General features: G+C 38.5%; 1 protein-coding gene across 1 annotated transcript in view; it reads left to right on the forward strand.

Moving 5' to 3' along the window:
* Positions 1–26142, forward strand: part of FBN2 (fibrillin 2) — a 226226-nt gene that overhangs the window by 134036 nt on the left and 66048 nt on the right. Inside the window, exons 21-30 of the mRNA XM_072992394.2 lie at positions 3061–3198; positions 3750–3800; positions 7737–7862; positions 11357–11584; positions 13342–13467; positions 17056–17184; positions 20527–20652; positions 22820–22945; positions 23330–23452; positions 24393–24518. Of these exons, the coding sequence (XP_072848495.2) occupies positions 3061–3198; positions 3750–3800; positions 7737–7862; positions 11357–11584; positions 13342–13467; positions 17056–17184; positions 20527–20652; positions 22820–22945; positions 23330–23452; positions 24393–24518 (1299 nt within the window). The remainder of the gene's footprint in view (positions 1–3060; positions 3199–3749; positions 3801–7736; positions 7863–11356; positions 11585–13341; positions 13468–17055; positions 17185–20526; positions 20653–22819; positions 22946–23329; positions 23453–24392; positions 24519–26142) is intronic.

Below are 26142 nucleotides of genomic sequence, written 5' to 3' on the forward strand. Positions count from 1 at the left end.
ACTGAGACAGTCCCTGGAGAATGGTGGTGGTGAAGGAACAGTCACTACTGGAGGACATTCCTAATGAAAGAGACAAAAAAGCAGATGGAGGAACCTAAGAAGGACCCAACACAGAAAAGTCTCTGGCTGTCTGAACACAGGAACAAATGGTTGGCTGTGTAAGGTAAAAAAAAAAAGTAATGGCAATAGGAGTGTGGCTTTGGTGAAACCTGCTCAAACTCTGAATCGGAAAGAGGACCCAAGAATCCAACATGTTGGCTTCCATTGACTCCTAGAAACAATAGGTCTGTGTGAGTGGAGAGTAATTAAAATACTGGATAAAGATGACTTCTTTCCTAGGTGAGAAGCTACCAAATGGTAGCACTGCTTTCTGCTGGAGCTGTTTTTCCTGTTTTTCTCCCCTTCTGTTGCTGATTGTTGCCCCTCTGGATTTTGGAATTTCCAGTAAAGTTTTGTCTAAGATTCCCAGCAGTCACTCCAGCATTGCTTCTATGCATGTACTCCCAACGTGCTTACACCCACATGAACAACACCACATCAATACTACAAACTACATACATATACACAACACCCACATATCCTGCAATTGCTATAGGCCTGGTAAGCAATTAGCAACCAATGTAGGTCTTTCAGTATCAAGGCCATTTTATTGCAGTGCCACACAACCTAGCTGCCACATGTTGCACAAACTGAGTGCTGCCACCTGGGAATCCAGGCAAGAACCACTCGGAGACTTGACCTGTCAGGGAGAGAATAAGCCCTTCTAAAACAGGTGAAATCCCAGTTACCAAATTCTGTCTTTCTGCTGATGAGTATCCTGTTTCCCCTAAAATAAAACCTAACCTGAAAATAAGCCCTAGTATGATTTTTCAGGATGCTCGTAATAGAAGCCCTACTTCAAAAATAAGCCCTAGTTAAGTGAAACTCTGCCCTTCACCATTGTGCAGCAACCAGAAGATGACGTGACTGTACTGTATTTGAATAAATGTAGATGGTTGTACATGAAAAAAAAATAAAACCTCCCCAGGAAATAAGCCTTAATGCATGTTTTGGAGCAAAAATTAATATAAGACCCTGCCTTATTTTTGGAGAAACAGGATAGCACCTCCATCTCATTTTTAATTTTAACTTGGTGTAGATAACCTACCAAGACATCAAAGCCCTTAGTCTTATACTCCATCTGAAAGAGATAAAATGGGTCTGGATAATCAGTATAATACCAATCTGTAGTTGCTGGGCCTCTACTTTTTCAGTCATTTAGGCCAAAAATGGTAAATTTAAGACTACCTATAATTAATCAAATCTTTTGGGTCAAGCGTAGATTTTTAAAAGAAGAGTTTCATGACAGCTTCCTTTAGTCAGGTCAGGACAGGCCCTTCCTTTAAGAAAGCATTTGTTACCCCCTTTAATGATGGTGTTGGTTCCACCTTGGCAAGAGATCTGATTTTCTAAAAGGGCCAAAGATGAAATGAACAGGTGGTAGCCCTCACTGTTCAAAGTGCTTGGTCCACATCCTCAAGATTACAATATGAAAATAATGCCAATGAAAAGAACAAGCAGTTTGTTTTTAACCTATAGGGCCTCCAGAGCTGACCAATTAGAAAGAAGTATCAGACAAGAAATTTTCAAAGGGGGCCAGGATGGAAAATTTAACTGAGAAATATAATTCCAGTAGTGAGTATTAGTTAGTAAATATAATATAAGATAATATATAATATAATATTAGAAGATATAAGATCAGGAAAGGCAAATTCAGCTTCACTAAATGCAAGTTGCATCCTTTTCAAAGAAATTCAAGATGGTGTTGAATTGCCCATAAATTTTCAAAATCAAATACTAATTCCTAGCCTTTAGAATTTGGGTTAGCATAACATTAGGACCCAGACTTACCCGCGATCCTGAGTTGAGGGCAGTGTGGCGGCTTGGGTCCTCCTTTCGCAGTGGCGGGACGAAAAATGGCATCCATCACGTGATGCTGTGCAAAAGGTACCTTGGAAAGGCCTGCACTGGGCCCTGGAGTAATGGTGAGCCTGGATTGGCTGGTGTGGCGTGCAGAGGTCTCCTGCTGGTGGACCTGAAGGGAGGGGTTTCCACTCCATTCTGCCAGCACAGCATAAGAAGGGACGAGCTGAGGCCGAGAGTCTCAGTCTCGCAGATGTACTGTCTCCCAACCTGCTCACTCTGGTATTTGCACTAGTTTCTGGGGGTACACAAGATGCTCTGGGCACAGTTTGTTTCTTTGTTGATGTTGGTACTTGTGCTTGTTTTTTCTTTCAATTGTCACAACTTTGTGGCATTTTTGGGCATTGGGATGGATCCGCCAGTTATTAGAGCAGCAGGTGGGGACTTTTCATGCCCAGGTGGGGGAGAAATCCCCACAGGGGAACCAGGTGCGGGGCCTTGGTCTACCGCAGCTTGGGAGGGGGAGAATTGCCTCTGCCACTGGATGGCAGTGGAGTGACAGAGTAGCATACATCTGCATGGTCTCCAGACAGAGCTGCCACCCCATGTGGTCTCCCAGGGAGACGGTGGTCTGCATCGAGGGACACACAGGTCTCCCAACGAACTGGATGCTTGGCCAGAATAACTGCTGCTGTAATCAATAAAGCTGTGGTCTCTTTATCCCAATTATGGTGTCGTCGTTTAGTCGTTTAGTCGTGTCTGACTCTTCGTGACCCCATGGACCAGAGCACGCCAGGCCCTCCTGTTTTCCACTGCCTCCCTGAGTTGGGTCAAATTCATGTTGGTTGCTTCGCAGACACTGTCCAACCATCTCATCCTCGGTCGTCCCCTTCTCCTCTTGCCATCACACTTTCCCAACATCAGGGTCTTGTGTCAGTTATTCATAGACCCTAGCTGGCTTAGCAGTAGCCCACCAAAAATGTCAGAAGTCTTCTACTGCAGTTTGTCACTTCCATGTTTATATATTACGGGGAGGGGGGACAACAGGCAGCATTAGCAGAGCTATCATGTGTAGTTTGGCTCCAAGATACCAATTAGGTTATGTCAGTTCTCAGTTAATAGGACTGGACAGACCTATTATGTTGTCGTTTCCTGTAGATAGTCTGAAGGGAACTTGCTGGCTGAATGTGCAGGATAATCGCTGTGAAGTGAACATCAATGGAGCCACCCTGAAATCAGAATGCTGTGCTACTCTGGGAGCTGCTTGGGGCAGCCCTTGTGAGCGCTGTGAACTAGGTATTGTTTTTTGGTCTTTTTACTCCATAATATTTTTTGCTACTTAACAGAAATCTGTGTGTGAAATAATTATACTTTAATCCAGTGAAAGAACATGTCCAGTAACTTACTGGTCTTTAGAATATGTGTCTGTTATAGAGGGGCAGGGAAGCCTCTGATCTTACAGACCTACTCTGCCTTACCTGCAGGTGGAATCTATCCCATCAAGGGGCCAGTTTTCAGGTGATATGAAGAGCTAGGGAGAAAATGAGAAATAATTGTTGAAGTTGGTCTGATTTTTATTTGCCTACCTACCTATAGCTCCTTAAAGTATGTGGAAATTATTGCTTTGTGAACTAATCTGTCACAACAAATTGCTGGAAGGAAATTTTGTCTTATCTGTGGGTGAGAGGAATGGGCAGTTTTATGGGATATTGTCTATTTCTAGTTTTCCCCTTCACAATCACTCACAAAGTTTGTAATTTCTCATCCTTCCACTGGTTGGGAACCTTATTCTGTTAAGTGAGATCACATGTTCTAAAATAATTACTGTTCTGGATATTTTCCTGTAGATCCAGCGTGCCCCAGAGGGTTTGCAAGAGTGAAAGGTGTTTCCTGTGAAGGTACAATTATTTTTTTACTGTTAACGTAGCGGTTGTCATAAGCAAGTTGAAAATCGTCCATATGTTACTGTTGTTCATTGTGCCACACTGTTTTGTTGGTTTTTTGGTGGTGTTCTGTATTCTCCATATTAGAAAAAGAAACCAGAGTCAATTCCTTGTTATTGTTATCACAAAAAGTCAAGCAGCTTGTATGTGGTGGAAAAGACCACATGAACAAATATTGTATATATCCTGAAGAGTTTGTTATACTTAAATATGGTAGACGTTTTGAGAAACATTCTTCAATAACTTCTTTAATCAACTCTTCTGGTGATTAAGATTCTTCTGTTAAATGTATGCAGGCTCAACTTGCTGTAGTTAAAAACTACAGGACAATGTCCATCATTTTTATGGATTTGAAATAAAATAAAACTGAATATCCTCTATCTTAATAAATGTCACACATAACATAAGATATAAACAATCTAGATACAATTGGATGTTGATGTGCACTCAAGAAGAATGTTTGTCAGGTGCTTGATGGGATACACAGTCAAGCACGTGATTAGCAGAGGATTGGCAACTCACCATTAGAATATTCACAGTTCCCTTTATGCATGCATATATACTCAGTAAGCTTCTGACCAGTGTTTGCTGTAATATAAAACTATATAAAAACTGAAAAGGACAAATCAGTTGTAGCTCTGTAGCATAGGTAAAGGTAAAGGTTCCCCTTGACAATTTTTGTCCAGTCGTGTTCGACTCTAGGGGCCGGTGCTCATCCCCGTTTCCAAGCCATAGAGCCAGCTTTTTTGTCCAAAGACAATCTTCCGTGGTCACATGGCCAGTGCGACTTAGACACGGAACACTGTTACCTTCCCACCGAGGTGGTCCCTATTAATCTACTTGCATTTGCATGCTTTTGAACTGCTAGGTTGGCGGGAGCTGGGACAAGTGACGGGCGCTCACTCCATCACGTGGATTCGATCTTACGACTGCTTGGTCTTCTGACCCTGCAGCACAGGCTTCTGTGGTTTAGCCCACAGCGCCACCATGTCCCTCTGTGCTCTGTAGCATAGAGAACAAAAAATAATGCACAGTCAATATTTTAGCTTTTTGATTTAAAGTCAGAATTTTGCTTATCCAAAATAAGTTTCAAACTTTCAATATTAGCATGCTCAACCACGACAAACAAGTTACTGAAAAAACACCAATCTTACAAAATGTTAATTCTGCTTTTTTTGTGTGTGTGACTGTATATTTCCTTGGCTAAAGCCTCTTTCCACTGCCATTTTGCTTCTTCCTTTTTATCGTTGCTCTTCTTATCTTCCTTTGTCAGCTCTAAGAGTTAACAGAGTTGGGTTTGATGACCAGCATTATCTTACTCACTGTAGTCAGTTGCAACATTGTGACATTATTGACAAAATCACCTCTGACCAGCGAGATTTAGCAATAGTAAGGGCAAGTGAGACTAAGTTTAGTGAAGGTGAGAATGAAAAGGAAAATAGTGCAGAGAAATTCATGCTGTGAGGTGAGGAAAAGTGCATGGAAATAATGTAAATGTATCTGTCCGTGTCAAAATTGTTGAATGAAGAAGATGCTTTGCAACATACAGTGAGGTGGTTCTAGCATAAGCCTCGTTTGGCTTTTGTTATCATGTGAGGCTCCTGAATTGCAGAGGGGTATCAGATCTCTTTGGCAGAAGAGGATAATCAGGAAGAGGATTGCCCTTTATCCCTCTTGCTTCTGGCTGACTGTTCCTTGAATGTTCCCTATGCCAGAAACCCCAAATATCTGTTCAGGGACTAGAAGAACCTCCAGAGCAGTGGAATGCAGTAGAGAAGGAACGGACTTGGTGAAGGCCACCTCTCTGCTTATACCTGAAAAATATTCTGTATGTATTCTGAGTAGAACCCTACTCAGGATTTGTACCCACAGCTGGAATAAAAGTTGGATCCCATTAAACGCAAGGTTGCTCCTAAAAGAAACATCAGCTTATAATTTTCTATATACTGTATAAGAAAAGCGGAAAAGTTTAACAATTAGAAAAATATATGTTCTTTTTCATACATCTCACTTGGGTTGCAATCTTATATCATGAAGAACAGCCCATTGAATGCAATGAGATCTAATGTCTGAACAGATGTGTGTAGGATTACACTGTTAAATCTTGTTATACTTTTACTTTCAATATCCTTTATCTAAATACAGTTGCGCCTCGCACAACGATGTTAATTGGTTAAAAAAATGTTCTGTGAAAACATCGTTCTGTGAAACACCATTTCCCAATTGGAACGGATTGCCGTCCTTAAGCGAAAATCCCCATAGGAAACATCGTTGTGTGAAACAATGTATCCACCATTCAAATGCATTGAGTAGGCTTCAAGGCATCTCAATGGGGGAGAAAAAAATTCACCAAAAATTAACGAAGACTCAGAACAAAGCCAGATTAAGTTTCCAAAGGTTTCACAAGCTGCACTAACGAGTCCAAGCATTTAAAACAGTTTCTGAGTCTTCGTTAATTTTTGGTAAAAAAAATTTCTGCCCCATTGAGATGCATAGACCCCCCCCAACCAAGAAGCAGCATGGCAGCAGTTAAAACTTTTTTAAAATCAGATTTGAACTTGGGCACCCAAATCCCAGAGGCAGGCATGGCCACAAGAGAACAGCAACCATTTCCTTGCAGAATTCCGCACACACAAAGCATGCCCCCCCCCAACCAAGAAGCAGCATGCAGGAAAAAAAATTAAAATCAGGTTTGAACTTGGGCATCCAAATCACAGAGGCAGGCATGGCCACAAGAGAACAGCAACCATTTCCTTGCAGAATTCCGCACACACAAAGCATAACCCCCCCCCAACCAAGAAGCAGCATGCAGGAAAAAAAATTAAAATCAAGTTTGAACTTGGGCATTCAAATCCCACACAAATCCACAGAAACCCCCAGCCAAAAAACCCCCTGCAATTTCCCCAATGAAAAAAAAACCCATAACCGAAGCCAGACAGACCCAAATTCCCCCTTGCAAAAATCATCAGAGTTTTGCAATACAGTACAGTACAGATACACTGTAAAACCCACCACCCACCCAGGAGAAGAAATGCAAGCTTACCTTTGAAAGTTCTCCAGCACAGAAAGCACCCACAAGACAGAGCAAACAGGCAAAGCCAACCTTGGAACTGCATGTGGGAAAGTAAACCCAGGATGCATGGGGAAGGTTTTTTATCCCTTCCCTGCACAGGAGCAATGCAGCCTGGGTACAGGCAGTTAGAAGAACAAATTAGCATTGCCAAACAGCCACCTTTCCCGCTCTTTTTTGAAAACATCGTTAAGTGAAACAGGGGACCCAAAATGCAATCGTTCTGTGAAGCATGGTCCCAAAATCATTGTGCGAAAATTCCCCATAGGAAACATCGTTGTGTGAGGCGGCAAATTTTTCAGAAAAAGCCATTGTTGTGTGAATTTATCGTTGTGTGAGGCACTCATTGTGCGAGGCACCACTGTATTGTCATTAATTTCATGAGCCTGTAACTGAATAAAACATTTTAAATCTTTGTCATTAACTTTAATGTAAATGGTTTGACAGTTGTAAAAAAGTTCCAATCTAAAACAAAGGCCCTATTGATACTTCATCTTAAAGTATTAAAATATGCTTGTGAGTATTTCTTGAGAGAAGTAAGGTAAGAATAACATTGCCTTGTTGATTTCTGTTAATTGCCGGAAGGAAGGAAGGAAGCCGTATGTCAGTTTAAGATATAGTTTAAGATACAGTTTGGGAAGACTGCTCATTCACTGCAATATACTTCACAACACACTGCTTTCATTTCATTCAGTTGGCTAATTTGAGGATATAAATCATAATGCAACTTCTTTTACAGTATGTGACATATCCAATATACACTCTGTCTTAATTGCTTAAATGAGGATAGATCATAGTATTCTGTTGACATTTAATCTCAGATGTAAATGAGTGTGACGTTTTCCCTGGTGTATGCCCCAATGGACGATGTGTCAATGGCAGAGGATCGTTCCACTGTGAGTGTCCTGATGGTCTGACATTGGATGGAACAGGCAGAATGTGTTTAGGTGAGTGTATGATATATTATTCTACCACTACGTGTGGTTTAGGGTCAGTTCACACATGTCCACTATAGTATACAGTATCCTGAAGTCTTCCTGTGCCTTTAGTGACTTCTAATAGGGTGTAATAGCAGGTGGCCAATTCTAGAAATCCACAACTGCTAATACCCACTCTTCCTCATACTGATTTGTCATGTCATTTTTCTTTTCTTGCCAGAGAAAAATAGGAAATCACCACCCTTCCTCGTTTCCTTTGGCAGCGGCTATTTTCACCTGCAGTTGGGAGGCAAAAAGGCTGGAAAATATCTTTAATCTTGGCAGTCTTGGGGAAAAAAAGTCTTTCACCTTTGCAATGTTGAAAATAAGTGGCATAGATAGTCATGGCAGGTGTGCAAATGCTCTTGCAGATCTTAATTAATAATCCTGATGATAAACTCAGGTTCAGATTGCTGAAGACACATGACACAGTAGCAGATTTCAGTAAATTTTGCATAATATTTATGTTTATGAAGCAGAAACACATCTCTCTTTGAGAGAGCAGATAATTAACATTTCTTCATAGGTGCAGATAACAATGGCTAGCAGAAAATTATTTCTGTAGGAAAACACATGATTTTGAGAGGAAAACATACTGACTTTTGAAAGTAGCATCAGTTCACTAAATGCATAAACCAGTTCTTCTGCTTTTATTAGAAAGTAAGACCTCTTGTATTTATTAGAAATAGTTTCCAAGTAAATGTGCATGGGAATGTAGTATTAATCTTTTATGACAGAAATATATATATATGTGCAATGAAATAGTTTGTGTCTATTAGATTAAAATGTTAACATTTCAGTTTCTTTTTTAAATATTGAGGAGTATGTAAAATTTGAACTCTGTGTAGAGGGCCTGGCGTGGTTTATTTTTGCTTATTGTTTATTCATTTGTTTGTAATTGTATTTTCCATCTACTTCTTCTGAGAATTTCACAATAAATTTGTACTTGTTAGATGCCAGCATTTTATAAAGCAGCTGCAAGCATGCTGAATTCATTCTGAAATGCTGTGCTCCATTCAAAACAAAATAAAAACGAGAAACAAAGCTGTACTTCTTCTCCCAAATGCAACAAAATAAAATTTAGAAACTCTTAACAATGCAGCAATGTAAAAAAATGTATCCAGCAAAGATAAAAGGAAGTTTAAAATGTCCTCAAGTTTCTCAGTTTATTGAAAAGGAATATCTAGAGAAGCTGTTACCCTTGGGGACAGCAGACGGACACTATATGTCTATATGTCTTTATCAGTTTCTATACTGTTCTGGTTTTTTTTAGCACAGGTTCATGCCAGTCACTTGCTGTATCAGTTTGGAATGGAATTTTCTTAAACAAAACAATCCCAAATTAAAATTTAAAATCCACATGAAAAGGCAGGTTCAGATTATGGACTCTGCCTAGCAGAACAGGGGAATCCAAGGAAGTTGAAGGAAGGCAATATCCCTTTTCCATTGTAGCCTGTTCTGGTCGCCTTTGTTTCCTTCTGAGAGTTGTAGCATGGAGAGAAAGGAAAAATGGCTCAGTGGTTGAAGTCACAATTCCCCCTTGTGCCTCGTTGACAGGTGCTGGACTCAATGATCCATAGGGTCCTTTCCAGGTCCGCAGTTCTACGGTTGCTATTATATATTAGATTTAGGCTGAAATTATGTACACATTTTCATTTACATTTTATGTAGGATAAATATTTGTGTGCAATTTTAATTAAGAAATTCATTTATGACAGCAGTGTTCCCTAAAATAAATATTTTGTATGTCTAGTGTATGTGTATTTTGCACACAGATTTTCTTACTGCATGCATTTTTGGATTTGAGATTATCACAAAATTTGGGCAGATGCAAACATTTGTATTAAAATGTGAACCTAAATGGTTTCTTCCCAGCTCTGTTTTCTATGATTATGTGCAGTTTTGCTTTACAAAGAAGATATTAATAATATTTTGAGCAAAGTAGAAGCCAAAAGAAACTGGAAGCATCACTGAAGCCAAATATGGAGAGAGAAAGTGTCAGGATGTTGTTGTTGTTGGTTTGTTATACTTTAAAAAGTGCTCAGCCTGTTTTTTTCAACATCCTGACAATTTGATTCTTCATAATTGGTCTGAGATAAGTAGACACAAAAATAATGGGTTCTCTGTGCAACACTGTTTATTTGATACAATGAAGTGTCTTTCCAACATGTTTTTAAGTTGCTGGTTTTTGTTTTTCATGCTGCCATTTGTTTTATGTGTTGTCATTGTTTTTAATTCTGATTATCCAATGTCTTTATGATCTTCCTGTAAGCCATTGTTTAAATCTAAAGGCAGCAGAAAAAGTAAACAGAGTCTAAGTAAATAATGCCCATTCCCCTATGTGAGACTAACAGCGTTTTCTCTGAATAATACTAAATAAAATTATATAGTACCAGTAAATCTGTGTACAAAGATATAAGGTCGGAAACATTAACAATCCCCCATTATAGCACTCTGGTGGCATGTACATTTAGGTTGAATCTGTCCACAAATTCAGGCGGAAACAATATCGTTTTTTCCATTTCTTTACTTTATGGAATTTTAATTTCTTTCATGAAACTTTTCTCTATTTGTTAATTGCAGATTAGATAGTTCACATTTTGGCTTTTGTGACTTTTTCCAGAAAACTTCATTTTCAAAGGGAGATCAGTTTCCTGCTGACTATACTTTTGATATTTTAAATCCAAATAGAATGTAACTACACCTGCAGAAGGGTGATGCCATCAAAATGTTCATTAATTAAAGATGTCTTCTCTCCTGTGACTTGTCTGAACTATGAATAATCTGTTTCATCATGTGGGAGTTGTGGGAAGGAAGGAAGAAGTCTTTCCTTACTGAAAGTCACCACCAGATGACATTACCAGCAGGAGATTTTCAGTAACGAAAGACTTCCTCCTTCTATCTCACAGCTACCACATGATGAAACATTATTTGTAAATTGGTGGGGGGAAGTATTTACTTGATGAAAATATTCCCCTGTTGGTGACACTATCACCCTTCTGCATTGTTATACCAACAGGATTTCAGCCACTGAGTTAAATACAAATGGATCTCTTTTATATTTGCTGGTTTATTTTAACTGTTTGGATTCAGTGGCTGCACATTTGCTATACCACATAGGCTCACAATCTGTTTGCCATATGACATTCCCTCCTGATGCTTTTAATGTGCAACTGATTTGTCTCTAAATATTAAATTAATCTGGGAAAATTTTGTAAGGCATGAAATATTGTTCTCTTTGTAGAAAACAAGTGTGTAAAACATACTTTTACTGGGTAGCAATATTGCTACTGTTAGTTACAATTACCACTGGTTGCTGGTCTTTGTTTCTAAGTTCTTTAGATGTATTTGCTTAAGTCAAGTCTTGGGATGCTCAGAATAAGTTAATGCAGTTAATAATACGGCAATTTTTAAGAATTGAGGCTCGTATTTTTCAATATGTGGTGCTGCTTGTAACAATATAGATATCCGAATGGAACAATGCTACCTGAAGTGGGATGAAGATGAATGTGTTCAACTTGTCCCCGGAAAGTTTCGGATGGACACCTGCTGCTGTGCTGTTGGTGCCGCTTGGGGCTCAGACTGTGAGGAATGTCCCAAGCCTGGAACAAAAGAATATGAAGCATTATGTCCCAGAGGGCTAGGCTTTTCCAACCGAGGAGATATTTTAACAGGAAGGCCTTTTTATAAAGGTAAAATAACATTAATGTTTCCAGTCCCTAAAGAACTTTAAAGAATTAAAGGGTTTAATCATTCATATTGGTTTGTAATAATAAGTATTTCCTTTTAATTTATAAATGCAAGTACTACATACTGTATGTCCAGTGTTTAGCATAATTTCTTCACTTAGATTTATAAACTTTCAAACATGACTCTCCCATGATATGGAATCTGTGTTTGAAGTGTGCACAGTAAATGGCCATGGAGCCATCCCTACCCTCCTTTTTCTGCCTTGTTACATGTGTATGCAGGATTACTTTAAGAGATGGAATGGAATGTCTCACATGCCCCTTTTCATCCTCCTCCTCAGTATGATGAGAGTTATCATTACATAAACAGATGTGTACAGCAGTCTCTCAGCCTACTTTCAAGTAAAGTGGATGCAGGGAACTGGGGCTGAACAGAGGAATGGGGAGATGATCTGCCTCCCCACCCCCACTAAAAGCCAGAGCCTCCAGAATTCACACCCTGTGCCAAATGTAGAAGGGTAAGCTGCAGCAGCAATTTTGAATGGAAACATGATTAGAAGAAAAAGGCTGAGGCAGTGCTCCCTATGCCATTCTCCTACTAAAATTTGCAGCCTTCTACTCGTATTCATATACTGTAATGCTTTTCATTACAAATATAATTAAACAGATCTGCCTTGTAATGCACAGCTTTGCCATTATGCAGCCCAAGAAAAGGCGTGAGAAGAGTATTTTTCATTATTGCAAAAAATGCTTCTTTTGAAAGTTGTAAAATGTATAGATAGCTGGCAGGATAGTTCAGTGTGTTTCGTCCCTGGTTGTAGAGCCAGAGGTTGGGGGTTCAATTCCCCACTGTGTCTTGCCTTGGACAAGCTGCACAGTCCCAGAACACCCTCAGAAGATGGAAATAGAATGGTGACTGTAAGTCAGAATTGATTTCATGGCACACAACTGATATTAGCATTATTAAAATGTAGAGGTACTTCACTATATTCCACTGTCCCATGTTTTCTGTTTTGTGACCAGCCATAATCATAACAATGAAACCCTTCCTCTATGATGGTGAGTCAGAGCTCAAATAAGATTTTTTTTTTAGATTACCACTCTCAGGATTCCCTAGCTAGACCATGTATATTCTAGAAGTTTTGGTCCCAAAAGGTAGTTTTTTCTAAGCTCTGAAATGACTTTATTGTGGATCCCACTGTGAAGGAATTAATTTGTTAGACAAAATACATTTGGACTCTGAGACTGCTGTCTAATAAAAGAATGTCCCTGAGAAGGCAAAATTTGACCATATGAGTCCTAGTGCTTCCATCTGTCCTTTATTATTATCAAGTCTTCAATAAATAAATTAACAAAGCAAATCCTTATAAATAAATATTATTTTCTTAGTAATTATCTCCGCAAGGTTTTTTAAAAATAATTTGACCAAGTGATTATCTGCCATGACATTTAATTGATATCCTCTTCTATTTAAGTTTTCACCTATTAGGGCTACTGGCTGCTCAGAACCATTACTCCTGGCAATGAGAATTCTTTCTCATTGTTAGGTTAGTGTACATTTGATATTTAAGGTGGAGCACCAGTGGCAGAGAAGAAATGCCTGGTGTATTTGCCAGCATAGATTTTACCGTCTACTTGGATAAAATAGTTCACTTGGATAAAACAGTATATTTGAACCAGCACTGATTACCTGAAGCAATAAATTGACATTTCAACTGTATAAAAGATGTAAGCATATTTTATCTCTTTTCATATTACAGATATAAATGAGTGCAAAGTATTCCCTGGCATGTGCACAAATGGCAAATGCAGAAACACAATTGGAAGTTTCAAATGTAGATGTAACAGTGGATTTGCATTAGATATGGAAGAGAGAAATTGTACAGGTAGGTTTGAGATGGGATTCCTTAATAAAACATTAGTAAGTGTCGGGGGGACCCTACTTTTGAATCATGTTTAGCATGTTTGAAATCAATTTTTAAAATTCAGTCTACATGACATACAGGGAAGCAAGGCATTTTACTTAGCCACAAGCAGGTTGTTTATTTTAAATCACTTGTGAAATCAATTAACTTTGAATAAGTGGGTAGGGGGAAGTGCCCCCTCTTTCACAAGCCTAGAAGCTTCTGATCTTGCCAATTTCTCTGTTAAGTTTCTCTTTGTCACTCACTGGTGTACCTTACATCTTGCTGCCAGTTCCTTCCCTCTTCTTCTCCACCCTCCTCTCTATTGCACGTGTGTCAGGCTGTAGGGAAATCTTGAAGTCCAGGCTGTTTGAATTTTTTTTCTATAATGATCTTTTTCTATAATATTGATCTAGTGCTATCTCACTTTGGAAAAATAAATAAAACTAATGTTAAAAATAATACCACCAGCAGCAGTGACAGGTGGCTGCGAGAGGCAGCCAGTGCAAGTGTGGGCAGGCACAGGACAAAGCCTCAAATGCAATGATTCTAAAAACCCATGTAGCCCCTTCAACTGATCTACCACACAGTTAAAAATGGATTTAGTTTTTCCAAGGGACACACGCTCAGACCCAAAAACCATGTAACTACCATGTGATGTTAAACTGTCTTCAAAACCCACAGTCCCTTGCTTCATTTTCATAGCGTAACTGTGCCCTGAGTTCCATAAAACTAGCACTTGGGATGCTTACAAACCAAGTGACAACTGTCAAGTCCTCAGTGAGGCATGCTTTGCTCCAAATAACAGTATAAAATCCTGTTCATTTCTATCCCCTAAAACCTAACAGTCCTATTCTATTGAAATATTTACCAACTGTACCTGTGTCCTGAATCTGAAGATGGAACTTAAGTGATTGTCCTGAAGTTAGAACTGTGATATAGCAGCTATTCCTTTGCCGTTATCCTTTATTTCTAACATTTATAATGTAGTTCTCTCCATTTTATAAGAATATGCGAGGAGGAAAGAACTGGTGAGAAATTTGGCAACAGTAGGATGCTTGGAGTGAATTATTAAAATAACAATATCCACTATTAATACCAATGGTATTCCAGACTTTGTACATCCACTGTCAGCAAAACTAGGTTTGAACACACCAGGAAGCTTTCACGCAGGCACTGGAAAAGGCAAGTTATCTAAATCACCATATTAGCCAGTTGGATCAAGCAGAGCCTCAGACTATCAAAATAAATCAGTGTCTGGCTTTGTTTTAAAAACAAAAGTCACTCTTTAGCATTTGAGAAAATGTGAGTTTGGGCATCAGCTTGAGACTTTCTCCATTTATGATGGATGGAGATGTGCACTGTGGGTGGCTAGACATTAAAAGTGAAAAGAAGTTTGTTCTGGAACCATGAAAATTGAATAAGCTGGTGTAATATAAAATGTGGGTGGTAAAGCATGTGAACCAAGATTTTTCTGGATGTTAATGTTACTATAGCTGGTGATTTCCTTGTTTTTATAACGATTGCATTGATGGGAAATGCACTTGCTCAGCTTAGCTCTCAAGCTTAAAGCAATTCTGAAAGTTTGGAAGAAAAATAATATGTTATCCCAAAGTCTTTTCTTCCTCTAGCTTCAATGGAGTTTGATTTACCTCTGAGATAGCACCACCTCCTGGCTAAAAGACAAGATCATTCTACTGTTTCAGGGACAAACTCTTCCAGGCCAGCACAGATTATTCAGCAGAATAGATTTGTATAGATCTTCACCTTCAGAAGATTTCACTGGGGGAGTTCATAAAATTTTATTTTTATTCCTTTAAGATCCCTCTCCTCCAAAGTTGTATATCTATGAGGTTAGCACAACAAAAAAAAATACTTGAAGAACTTTAGTTCAGATGCTTTGTCTCCTCTCCCGTACCACCTGGCCAGTTATAGAATGAGTAGAGCTAATACCTCCCACTACAGGGATTTTCTTTCCCAAATTCAGTGCTTTTGCAGTTTTACATCTCCCACCTCTGCTGGAAAAGCAAGAAAAGAGAACTTTTCTGCAGTAAGCAAAAGCCTTCTCTACAAGAGAAGAGTTGCTTCCTGCTGGTTAGCCCCTTTCCTAGCCAATCAGTTGTTCTTGAATAAATATACAGAAGAGACAGACAGGCCTTGACATAACTCCAGGTGTAATGCATGTGAACTTCCTTGGCCATGTCTTGCTTATCTGAAGTAGGAGTATTAGACCTTTGTTCTTTCAGACAGGAACAAATAACACTAGGATCTGACCAGGTTGGACATATTTAGGATGATTAAAGCCTTTAGAGCCACAAAAAAGGCAGAAAAAATAGGAATAAACCTGTATTTTAGAATATCGTACTTCAAAATGCAAATCCAGATACAAGTGTGACTAGACAGTCATTTGACCTGTGGTTTGGTCTGAGTTTGGGACAGGTTGGTTCACTCCTTTTTCTGGCAATCACGTGCTGTGCATCTCATCATGAACCAATCTGCCCTGATCACGGTCTACTTATACTTTTTGGGTTCCTGTCAGGGACTACTTTTTTCTGTGTGGTTAGTATTTGCTACATTTTGGTTCATTTCCAGCATGTGTGATCCTTGGAACTGAACCACAGTGACTGCTTAAGGTAACCCTTTTGCTGAACACACTTAACAGTCTTGAGAAATGGAAAGTTTCCATTCGGTTCATCTGCAAAGGGGAAGGATACTCATATCCTAATTGTACTATACTTCGGTGCCATCATTCCTTCACCTAGCCCTGTTTCTACTTCCAGAATAGTGAGTAGTGTACTTGGGAAATGTCATTGTTCTCTCTTGGCTGTGTTCTGAAGGTTGTTCTTCCTGATAGTTCGCCAGTCTCTGTGGCCGGCATCTTCAGAGAACTGGAGTAGGAACTCAGTCCATGCTGTGTTCAGAACATGGCCAAAGAGCCCGAAAAACCCACAACAACCATCAGATCCCGACCGTGAAAGCCTTCAAGGATATGAAGGCTTAGAAAAAGTCTTTGAGGGAGACATTAGCTTTGTCTAGGTGATTAAAATGAACGTGTCTGCAGGTAATGTGTTTGTGGGCTGGAAATTCTTGTAGAATTCTGGGTTTTGGAGCCCAAAGGAGAAATTCACACATTTATTTGGCACTGTATTTTGCACATCATTAAATGAAATACCACATTATTGGAAATAATTGTTTTATTAATACATTATACCACATTTGGGCAATTCACATAATTGCATTTGCTTATCCAATGATAATAGGAATTCTGCTTTGTTTAAGAATACGATGCACTGAATGGATCATTTGCATTCCCTTCTGTTTTGCTTCTCGAAAGAAAAGGATACCGGGGACATTTTGCACAAATTATGAGAACTTAAGGCAGGAAAAGAGCTCTTTATCACACTTCTAATTGGAGACAAGGAATATAGCTGGGCTTTAAAAATCCTCATGAAGGTGTCACCTTATGTTGAATCAGCTGAGATCAACCAGAATGAATAATTTAGCCAGTACTCTCTCCATCTCTAATGGTTGGCATCACCTTTCTTTTATCTTTTTTGATCCTGGAATTAGATATCGATGAATGCCGTATCTCACCTGATCTCTGTGGAAGTGGTACCTGTGTCAATACTCCTGGAAGCTTTGAATGTGAATGCTTTGAGGGCTATGAAAGTGGCTTCATGATGATGAAGAACTGCATGGGTAAGTGATGGTGGCTTTAGTTCACACGCTAGATGTACAGTATCTTTGAAAGGAGATAAGTCAAACCATATACTTTCATAACATTTTTGCCTGCCATCAGCAATCATATATATGAAGTTTGAGAGCAAAAAATAGGTTATTATAAAGGTGTCCATGTTTGAAGATAAGTAACACTGACTACATCTTAAACTACAGTATATAAATAAACCATCCGTATGTTTATTGCAGTTAGCAGATGAAAAATAGCTACAGCATAAGAACAAATTTATTTCTGCTATATCAAAAAAAGCAACATTCTGCCTATGAAATCTACATGTCCCTTGTTTTGCAGCCTGCAATTATCTGTTGTAACATATCTCGGTATAGAGATGGGGGAGAAAACCTGAATGTGTGGAAGTAGCATATTATAGCATATGTAAAACATTACAAAAGAAACTATTTTGCATGTATTCAGTTTTCAGATTTCATTATCTTTTATTCATTCAGTCAGTCTTTATTATGTGGTCACAGAACCGAGTTAAAACAATATAGTAATAAGAACAAGATAACAAATAATTATTAAAATATGCACATACTTAGAAAAAAGTGGTCAGCTACATTAATAAGGCCTTTTTCGACCCCATGGACCAGAGCACGCCAGGCCCTCTTGTCTTCCACTGCCTCCCGGAGTCTGGTTAGATTCATATTGATAGCTTCAATGCCACTGTCCAACCATCTCGTCCTCTGTTGTCCCCTTCTCCTCTTGCCTTCACACTTTCCTAACATCAGGGTTTTTTCCAGGGAGCCTTCTCATGAGATGGCCAAAGTACTGGAGCCTCAGTTTCAGGATCTGTCCTTCCAGTGAGCACTCAGGGTTGATTTCTTTCAAAATGGGTAGGTTTGTTCTCCTTGCAGTCCAGGGGACTCTCAAGAGTCTCCTCCAACACCACAATTCAAAAGCATCAATTCTTCGGTGGTCAGCCGTCCTTATGGTCCAGCTCTCACTTCCATACATTGTTACTGGAAAAACCATAGCTTTGACTATATGGACCTTTGTCTGCAAGGTGATGTCTCTGCTTTTTAAATTGCTTTCTAGGTTTTTCATCACTTTCCTCCCAAGAAGCAGGTGTCTTCTCATTTCGTGGCTGCTGTCACCATCTGCAGAGATCATGGAGCCAAAGAAAGTAAAATCTGTCACTGCCTCCATATTTTCCCCTTCTATTTGCCAGGAGGTGATGGGATCAGTGGCCATGATCTTAGTTTTGTTTTTTTGTTTTTTGATGTTGAGCTTCAGACCATTTTTACACTCCCCTCTTTCACCCTCATTAAGAGGTGCTTTAATTCCTCCTCACTTTCTGCCATCAGAGTGGTATCATCTGCACATCTGAGGTTGTTGATATTTTTTCTGGCAATCTTAATTCTGGCTTGGATTCATCCAGTCCTACCTTTCACATGATGTATTCTGCATATAAGTTAAATAAGCAGGGAGACAATATACAGTTGGTTTATACCTGCTAACAAATACTCCAAATACCATGTGAATGGCCTTCCAGGGAGTTTCCTCATAGTAGGACAGAGACGTCTGTTACAATCTTCCCTGTGGAGGCTACATTCAAACAAAACTTGAGTCAAAGACTTGGCTACTTCAACTGCACAGGCACACAGTCTTCATATGGGGTGCTACAATAGTACCCTTCCAATATTGCTGAAAGGAGACAGTTGAACCTGGCCCTGGAAGAAGAATGCCAGTGTTTGAGGACAGTAAGTTTATCCAAAAACTGAGTATCATTTGGGAACTCAAAGTTTAGACCAATATGTACAGTACTGGCAAACAGGATCCATGGCCTTTGATAGAGAATATTGCATGTCTTTGATTCTTTGTTCTAAAATGGATTTTACATTGGAATGATTCTGTGTGTAGAGAAAGTCCATAGAAAAGCCTAGTAAGTGTAATTTAGCTACAAATCCTTTAGACCAAGAACTAACAAAAACATATTTCTGCAGGAGATAAAGGTAACCTAAGACTGGATCAGCATACACAACTTTTAACCAATACCAAAAGTCAAGAGACCAGGCTCTACACTCTACAGATACGAGGCCCACGTCTCATATGAGACTACAGATGAGCCACACCTGGGCATTCCAAAAAATGAACACAACCGATTTGAGAGCACAGTTTCAAGAGATGATTTAAAACCTTGAATCTGTATTGTAATACCATACAGCAGCTAGGACAAAATTTTGACCTTAACTACTTGCAATGCAGCAGGGATGAACTGTACCCCCTTGGTGTAAAAAAAAAAAAAAAAAACAGAGAACTGCTTTACTTTTATTCTGTGCCATCTGCACTGCCAACTGGCTGGTCCAAAAGAGAGTGAAGCTAAAAACAGTATTTGGGTATTTAAACTTCTTGGCCAGCTCAATGTTCTGTCCATCAATTATCTTCTCATATATCTGAGTACATCTAGGAAAAACCATGCTCTTAGTATTCTTAAACTTAATTGTTAGCAAGTTTAATTGCCCATAAAAACTCATTAAAGTTGTTTTAGACCTTTTTGCAATAGCAACATAAGAACAGCATTGTCTGCATATAGTAGCAAAGGAACCTTAATCTCAGCCAATTTTGGTCTGTGCAGTTCTGATGCTAAGCACCATGTTATCAAGTCATTATGGTAAATATTAAATAATGTGGGGGCTAGTATGAAGGCCTGGCAGACCCCCCCCATCAGTAGGAATAGAATTTGTCAAATTATCATCCAGTCCATATTTTACTTAAATTGAAGTATGGTGATAAAGGCATTTAATAAGATAAAGCAGTTTTTTTTATCAACTGAGGAGAGCTATAATTTATCCCATAATTTATCCCTTGAAATTGATTCAAAAGTGCATTTCAAGTCTATAAAGGTTATAAACAACCCATTCCCATAACAGCTCATATAATTCTCAGCTAGATGGCTAAGTACTAAACAATGGTCAAAGTTTGAGTGGCCCTTTCTGAACACTGCTTGTTCATTCCCAAGAATATTTTCTTCCTCAGTCTGGGTGGCAAGTCTAATATTTAAATATCTGGCACATAATCTGCCTGTTACTGACAGTAAATTGATAGGTCTGTAATTTAAAAATCTATTCATTTTTTTATCTTGTTTGTTCCCCAGGGATGCACAAACCACCCAATTTCCCATCTACAGTATATATAATAAAAGTTTATGTTTTCCGTATTATGAAAACTGAAGAAAATGAATAGTCATTGTTGATACAAAGCAGCCTTCTTAGAGAATCATAAGCTCGTGATTGCTTGCACATGGTGAGAATTTTGCCTCAAATAGTCCCTTTATAAATGTCTCCCCCATGTCTTCTTTTTAGACATAGACGAATGTGAACGTAACCCTCTTCTCTGCAGAGGTGGTAAGTGTGTGAATACGGAAGGAAGTTTTCAGTGTGACTGCCCTCTTGGACATGAACTGTCTTCATCACATGAAGATTGTGTGGGTAAGTCCCAGAATCAAATTTTCAGTGTGTATAACTGCCTAATTTTATAACAACTTGTCCTAGAATTTTGTCTAGCTTGTAATGCTTCAAGACAATACAGATCAACTATATATAATTCTACCCATATGACTTTGGGCTTAAAATATAATATGAGATTCTACGTATTACACTTGATCTTAGCCAAAGGTCCAAGGTGTTTCTCTGCACATGTGTGCTCAAAGATCAGATAGGTTACCTGGAAAGTTGATGGACAGAGGTCCTCAGTGTTAAAATACTTATGTTCAATAAAATTCCACTAACTCCTGTGAACTGGCAGACTCAACCTATGCAAATGCCTCCCCCCCCCCAAAGGTCTTATTTTGGAGACTAGAAAGAACTGTACAATCTCTTTAGCTGGTGTGTGTAATCTTCATGGCTTGAAAGAAAGGAAAATTCACGATAGTAATGAGCTCATCTGATTATCATTGTGCTGTCTCTGAACTTGTCTGACCATCACTGGGAAGGCTCCTCAGTGTCAAGTAGCAAAGGTTTAGAGCAACTTTCCTTACCCCTCAATAAGCCTTCCCACGAGTTCATGTGACTCTAGTCAGAACAAGGACTAGGCCTCTTGTCCATGAGCTGAAGAGAACATTCATAGAGAGTTCCATGGCTCAGCCACTTCTTAAATATCTCACTATACATTGGTTCTGACCTCATACCACATAACAGCTTATTCTGAACATGTTCTGAGACATATATACCAAACTGGCCACAAATTGAGTTAAAGGGAGTTTCCCAATTATCATTATTACAATTATTGCTGGTCAAATTATCATCCAGTCCATATTTTACTTAATCCTGGTCAAGATGAAAAATGTCATATACATCCATGATATGTTCAAAGATTCCTTCAAACTGAGGTCTGTTACCAGTTTCCTCCAAGTGTACTTTTTAAAAGAGAATAAACAATAAGAAATTATTCTTATCCCATTTGCTCCAGAACTTTGGAGGTAGTCCTCATCGTGCTATCTAGATTGGCTCTTCCCTTGTGATCTTAGGTCTTAGCTTGTTTTAGAAGATACAGACTTGCTGCTTCCATTCTTATTCTTACAAATTTTTATATTATTGGAACGTTCTATATGTTATTTGACTTCACTTTATTCTTCAGGAATCCATATTATTTTTAATTTTGTTAGCCATCTTCACCTGCAGAAAGATGGGATAAAAATATTTAAACAAAAAAAATTGTGAACATTTTTATTAAAATAAATGACTGGTATTTTCAAACAAAAGTGAATCATTTTGAGGGATATTTTTGTTTTGCTCTTGCCACTGAAAAAAATGGTTTTGCATGGCTGGATACTGTAACCTATGTAACCAATTCTATCAATATTTGATAAGGTACAATATAATTGGGCAACTATAGAATTAATTTCTAATTTAGTCACAGTTGCTAGATTAATTATAGCCAAGTACTGAAAAATAAAACATAATTTTCAATTAAGTGAATGGTATACAAAAGTATGGAATATTAATGACAAATTAACATGCAATATTAATGTAAAAATGAGTGCTTAAAAGGCATACTTTTGCAGAAATTTGGGGATATTTTATTGATTAGGCATTAATAGAGGGGAAGGGAAGAGCACCATTGCAGAAAACATTATAATTTTGGAAGGGGAATGGGAATCCTAAAGGAAAAGGTCTAGTTCTCCATTGGCCCCGGTGGGGTGAGCACTTTGTTTCAATTTTGTTTGTGTATAATTATTGTATTTTATTTGTTTATTGTTCTGTTTGTTGTTCTTTTATTTCTTACAATATGTTTTCATTTAATGAAATTAATTTTTTTAAAAAACCTATGTAAATACAGTACTACAGGAAGTGTATGAAGATGTTTAGATTTTAATTTCTGCTAGGTATCGTTCTTGCGTTACAGAAGCAGTGTGATTGCTGCTTCTCCGCGGCTGTAATATTAACACTCTGATATTATAGAAAGGGAAAACGCATCACCCCTGAAATGTAAAAGTTGGCTCTTAGCTGTTGAAATTTAAATGTTATTTTGACACATGGAAACATTCAGAATGTGGTTAGAAATTCATATCAGAGCTCAGTACTAGCTTTTTATCCTATGCTGTATTGCAAGCTTTATAATGGCCAGTAGAAAAACTAAGCAATTCCCATTTTTCAGATATTAATGAGTGCTCCCTTAGTGATAACCTGTGCCGAAATGGCAAGTGTGTGAACGTAATTGGGATGTATCAGTGCTCCTGTAACCCTGGATATCAAGCCACTCCAGACAGACAAGGCTGCACTGGTAAGTACTGGGTACTCCACATTTTTATTTCACTATATATGTATGAATTTGTTTTTCTCTGAATTGTAATTCAACAACAGTAAGTTTTGAAAGAAATTTCTACTTCTAAATGGTTGCAGCCTTCTACTCTAAAAATTCTGTAATTACTTTTTATTGGTATTACTTTTTTGTTTGGCCATAATTTGCATGTTATTTTTCCTTATCACTAACATCAGATTACCTAAAACAGATTAAAAATAGTTCCTTGCTTATGCTGATAGGAAGGTGGAAAGAACAAAAAAAGCCGTGAAAACTCAATTTTATCTGTCTTGTTAAAAGTCTTATAAATTGTTTTACAAGATACAGAAGATACCTAATGGTCTGTCCTAAATATTATTTTCTTAGATATTGATGAATGTATTATTATGAATGGAGGCTGTGACACCCACTGCACTAACTCAGAAGGTAGCTATGAATGCAGCTGCAGTGGTGGCTATGCTCTGATGCCAGATATGAGGACTTGTGCAGGTAAGAGAATGAAGAGTAAATGCTCTCAGCTCTGTTCCTCAAGTTTGCACATGTAAAGATGCTTACAATAAATAAATTATGCACATATAAAGTATTCTGAACTAGGCTATGAATACAATTAGCAATTTAGACAACAATCTCAAATGGCCCGAATAACCAAGAGATAAAGCTGTGCTGGATCCAAGCCCCTCCCAGCCTGAGGACACTGGAAATTACTTAGGGACTACTTTTGCTTTGGTCTAACTTTGCATTGATGTAGTGCAAGTGTCCATAGGTTGGAAGAGGTTTGGATCTGGTATGACTCAGCTCTTCGTTTGCCCATCTTTCCTATATTTTTAACCCATTTATTGATATATCTTAGCCATCAAAGCAGTTCCGGCAACAGATTGCCTGAAGAAGGTTCTGCTAGCAGAAGATTATTTTGGCCCTAATCCTACTCCTTTAGGCACATTGTTGAGATTGTTCAATTAATCTGTGCTGTTCTTTAGGTTCATTGGAAAGCAAATATGTAGGTTCTGTAACATTATGATAAGTTGACAAAATTATGCAGATGTTGAACTGGCTGTAAGCTTACCCTATTTTACATATTTATTTTTCTGTATCTCACTTCTTCACTCTTCCTTCAGTTCCTTAAATCACTTCTTACATGAGCAGAGGTCTATCTGTAAGGCCTTAGACTTCAGTCTATATCTCGAAACACATTTAATAATAATAGAATCTGAAAGTATCCTTCTTCAGTTTAGTAGCATCTCAGGTTAAAATTGAATGTCTTTCGTTGTAGTTTCTGCATAAGAGATTACGTAACTGTGGATCTAACCATGTCCATCATATCTTACTTTGTTAGACAAAATGAACTGACTTCTCATTCACTCTGTTGGCCATGTGCTTCAATTTGTAAAGCAATCTATTTATGTGCTTGGTACTACTACTTTTCCTTCAGACATCGATGAATGTGAAAGCAATCCAGAGATCTGTGATGGTGGGCAGTGCACTAACATTCCAGGGGAATATCGCTGCCTTTGTTTTGATGGATTCATGGCTTCTATGGATATGAAAATATGCATTGGTAAGTAAATGCATTTCAGAACCTGCTTTTACATGTAAGTGTATTCTGCAATGTCTTTACATATATGTGTTTTAGAAACAACATCCATAATCTCTCTTTTAATAGTCAATGTATTATTTATGTAATACATTTTAAGTTTTAAAAGTTTAAACATAAATATCCCACAGAACCCAGATAACAATACATATAAAAATATGCCAATTAAAACAAAAGGGGAAAAACATACCAAAAAGAAAAAAGAGAGAATACAAACAGAAAAAAATATTGGTATCAGTTTATACAGTATTTTTATTTTGTGATACTCTCAAATAAAAGCACACTTTGGGTACTTCCAGAGGAGTCTTCCATTATGCAGTTGTTGTGCTCACTCACAGTTTTATGTGTACGGTGGGGTCTTGACTTGAGAACCTAATCCGTATTGGAAGGCGGTTCTCAAGTCAAAAAGTTCTCAGGTCAAATCTGCATTTCCCATAGGAATGCATTGAAAACCATTTGATCCGTATCTGCTCTTTTCCGTCCATAGAAACTAATGGGAAGCTGCTATTCTGCCTTCGACCACTAGAGGGGGATATTTTGTTTCTTTTTTTCTTAGGTCAAGAAAGGTTCAGGGAAGGCAGGGAAAATACAGTACCAGGCAGTACAGTACCAGGCAGTCCGAAGACTGCCTCCCAATCCACTCTCTAAACGCTGGGAGGAGTGAGGAAGCAGACAGGCACCCTTTTCACTGGCCAACAGTTAACTGAAAGTTCAAATTTTGCACTTTCCCTGCCTCCCACATGGTTTTTTTTTCAGTTCTTAACTCAAATCTAAGTATGTAAGTGAAGTCAGTATTTTCCTATGAGAGTGGTTCTTAAGTCAAAATGTTCTTAACTCAAGCCGTTCTTAAGTCAAGACCCCACTGTATCTTAGCCTGGGCTCACCTGCCATTTTGAGGTGGAAAATTAAGTGCTCTCCCCATCCTGTAGTAGGAATTCCCCTGCAGCTTTGGTGCATGGCAGTGCAGTCTGCCAAACAATCATTGGAGGGAGAGGGAAAGAAATGGAGGAGAAGGTATGATGATGCAGTTACAAGTGGATATGGTGAGGAAGAGTCAACAGTGACAGTGCTTTCAAAGGCTCATTCTACACAGAACTTGCTACTTCTCTTGAGCTCTTGGCTCCGAGGGATTTTTGGAGCAAAGGCACTATGGGATGGGTGACTCGGAAAATTGTCAGCTGAAAAAGGAATTCTAAGGTAATTTTGTAAATCACACCTCCCCTAGTCCCTGGACTCTGAGGACTTGTGAAACTATTATTTTTTAAAGAGCCATCTTTGTGTAAAGCCAACGTTTGGAAGCAGTGATCTTACTGCTGCTTCCCCTTCTGGCTTCTCTATTCATTCTATGGATATGAAAATATGCATTGGTAAGTAAATGCATTTCAGAACCCGCTTTTACATGTAAGTGTATTCTGTAATGTCTTTACATCTACTCATTACCATACCAAAGAGCTTTCACCTTCAGGCAAGAAAACAAAGAAGAGGAGCCAGCTGTTATAGCAGCAGCTCTTCAAGGCAGCATGTGGCCTTCTAGGGTGGCAGTGAGCAGTGGGCAGCAGTATGTTTGCCACTCCTGCAATCCCGCCAC

Source organism: Pogona vitticeps, chromosome 2, assembly GCF_051106095.1.
Source record: "Pogona vitticeps strain Pit_001003342236 chromosome 2, PviZW2.1, whole genome shotgun sequence".
In the NCBI taxonomy this organism is placed as follows: domain Eukaryota; kingdom Metazoa; phylum Chordata; class Lepidosauria; order Squamata; family Agamidae; genus Pogona; species Pogona vitticeps.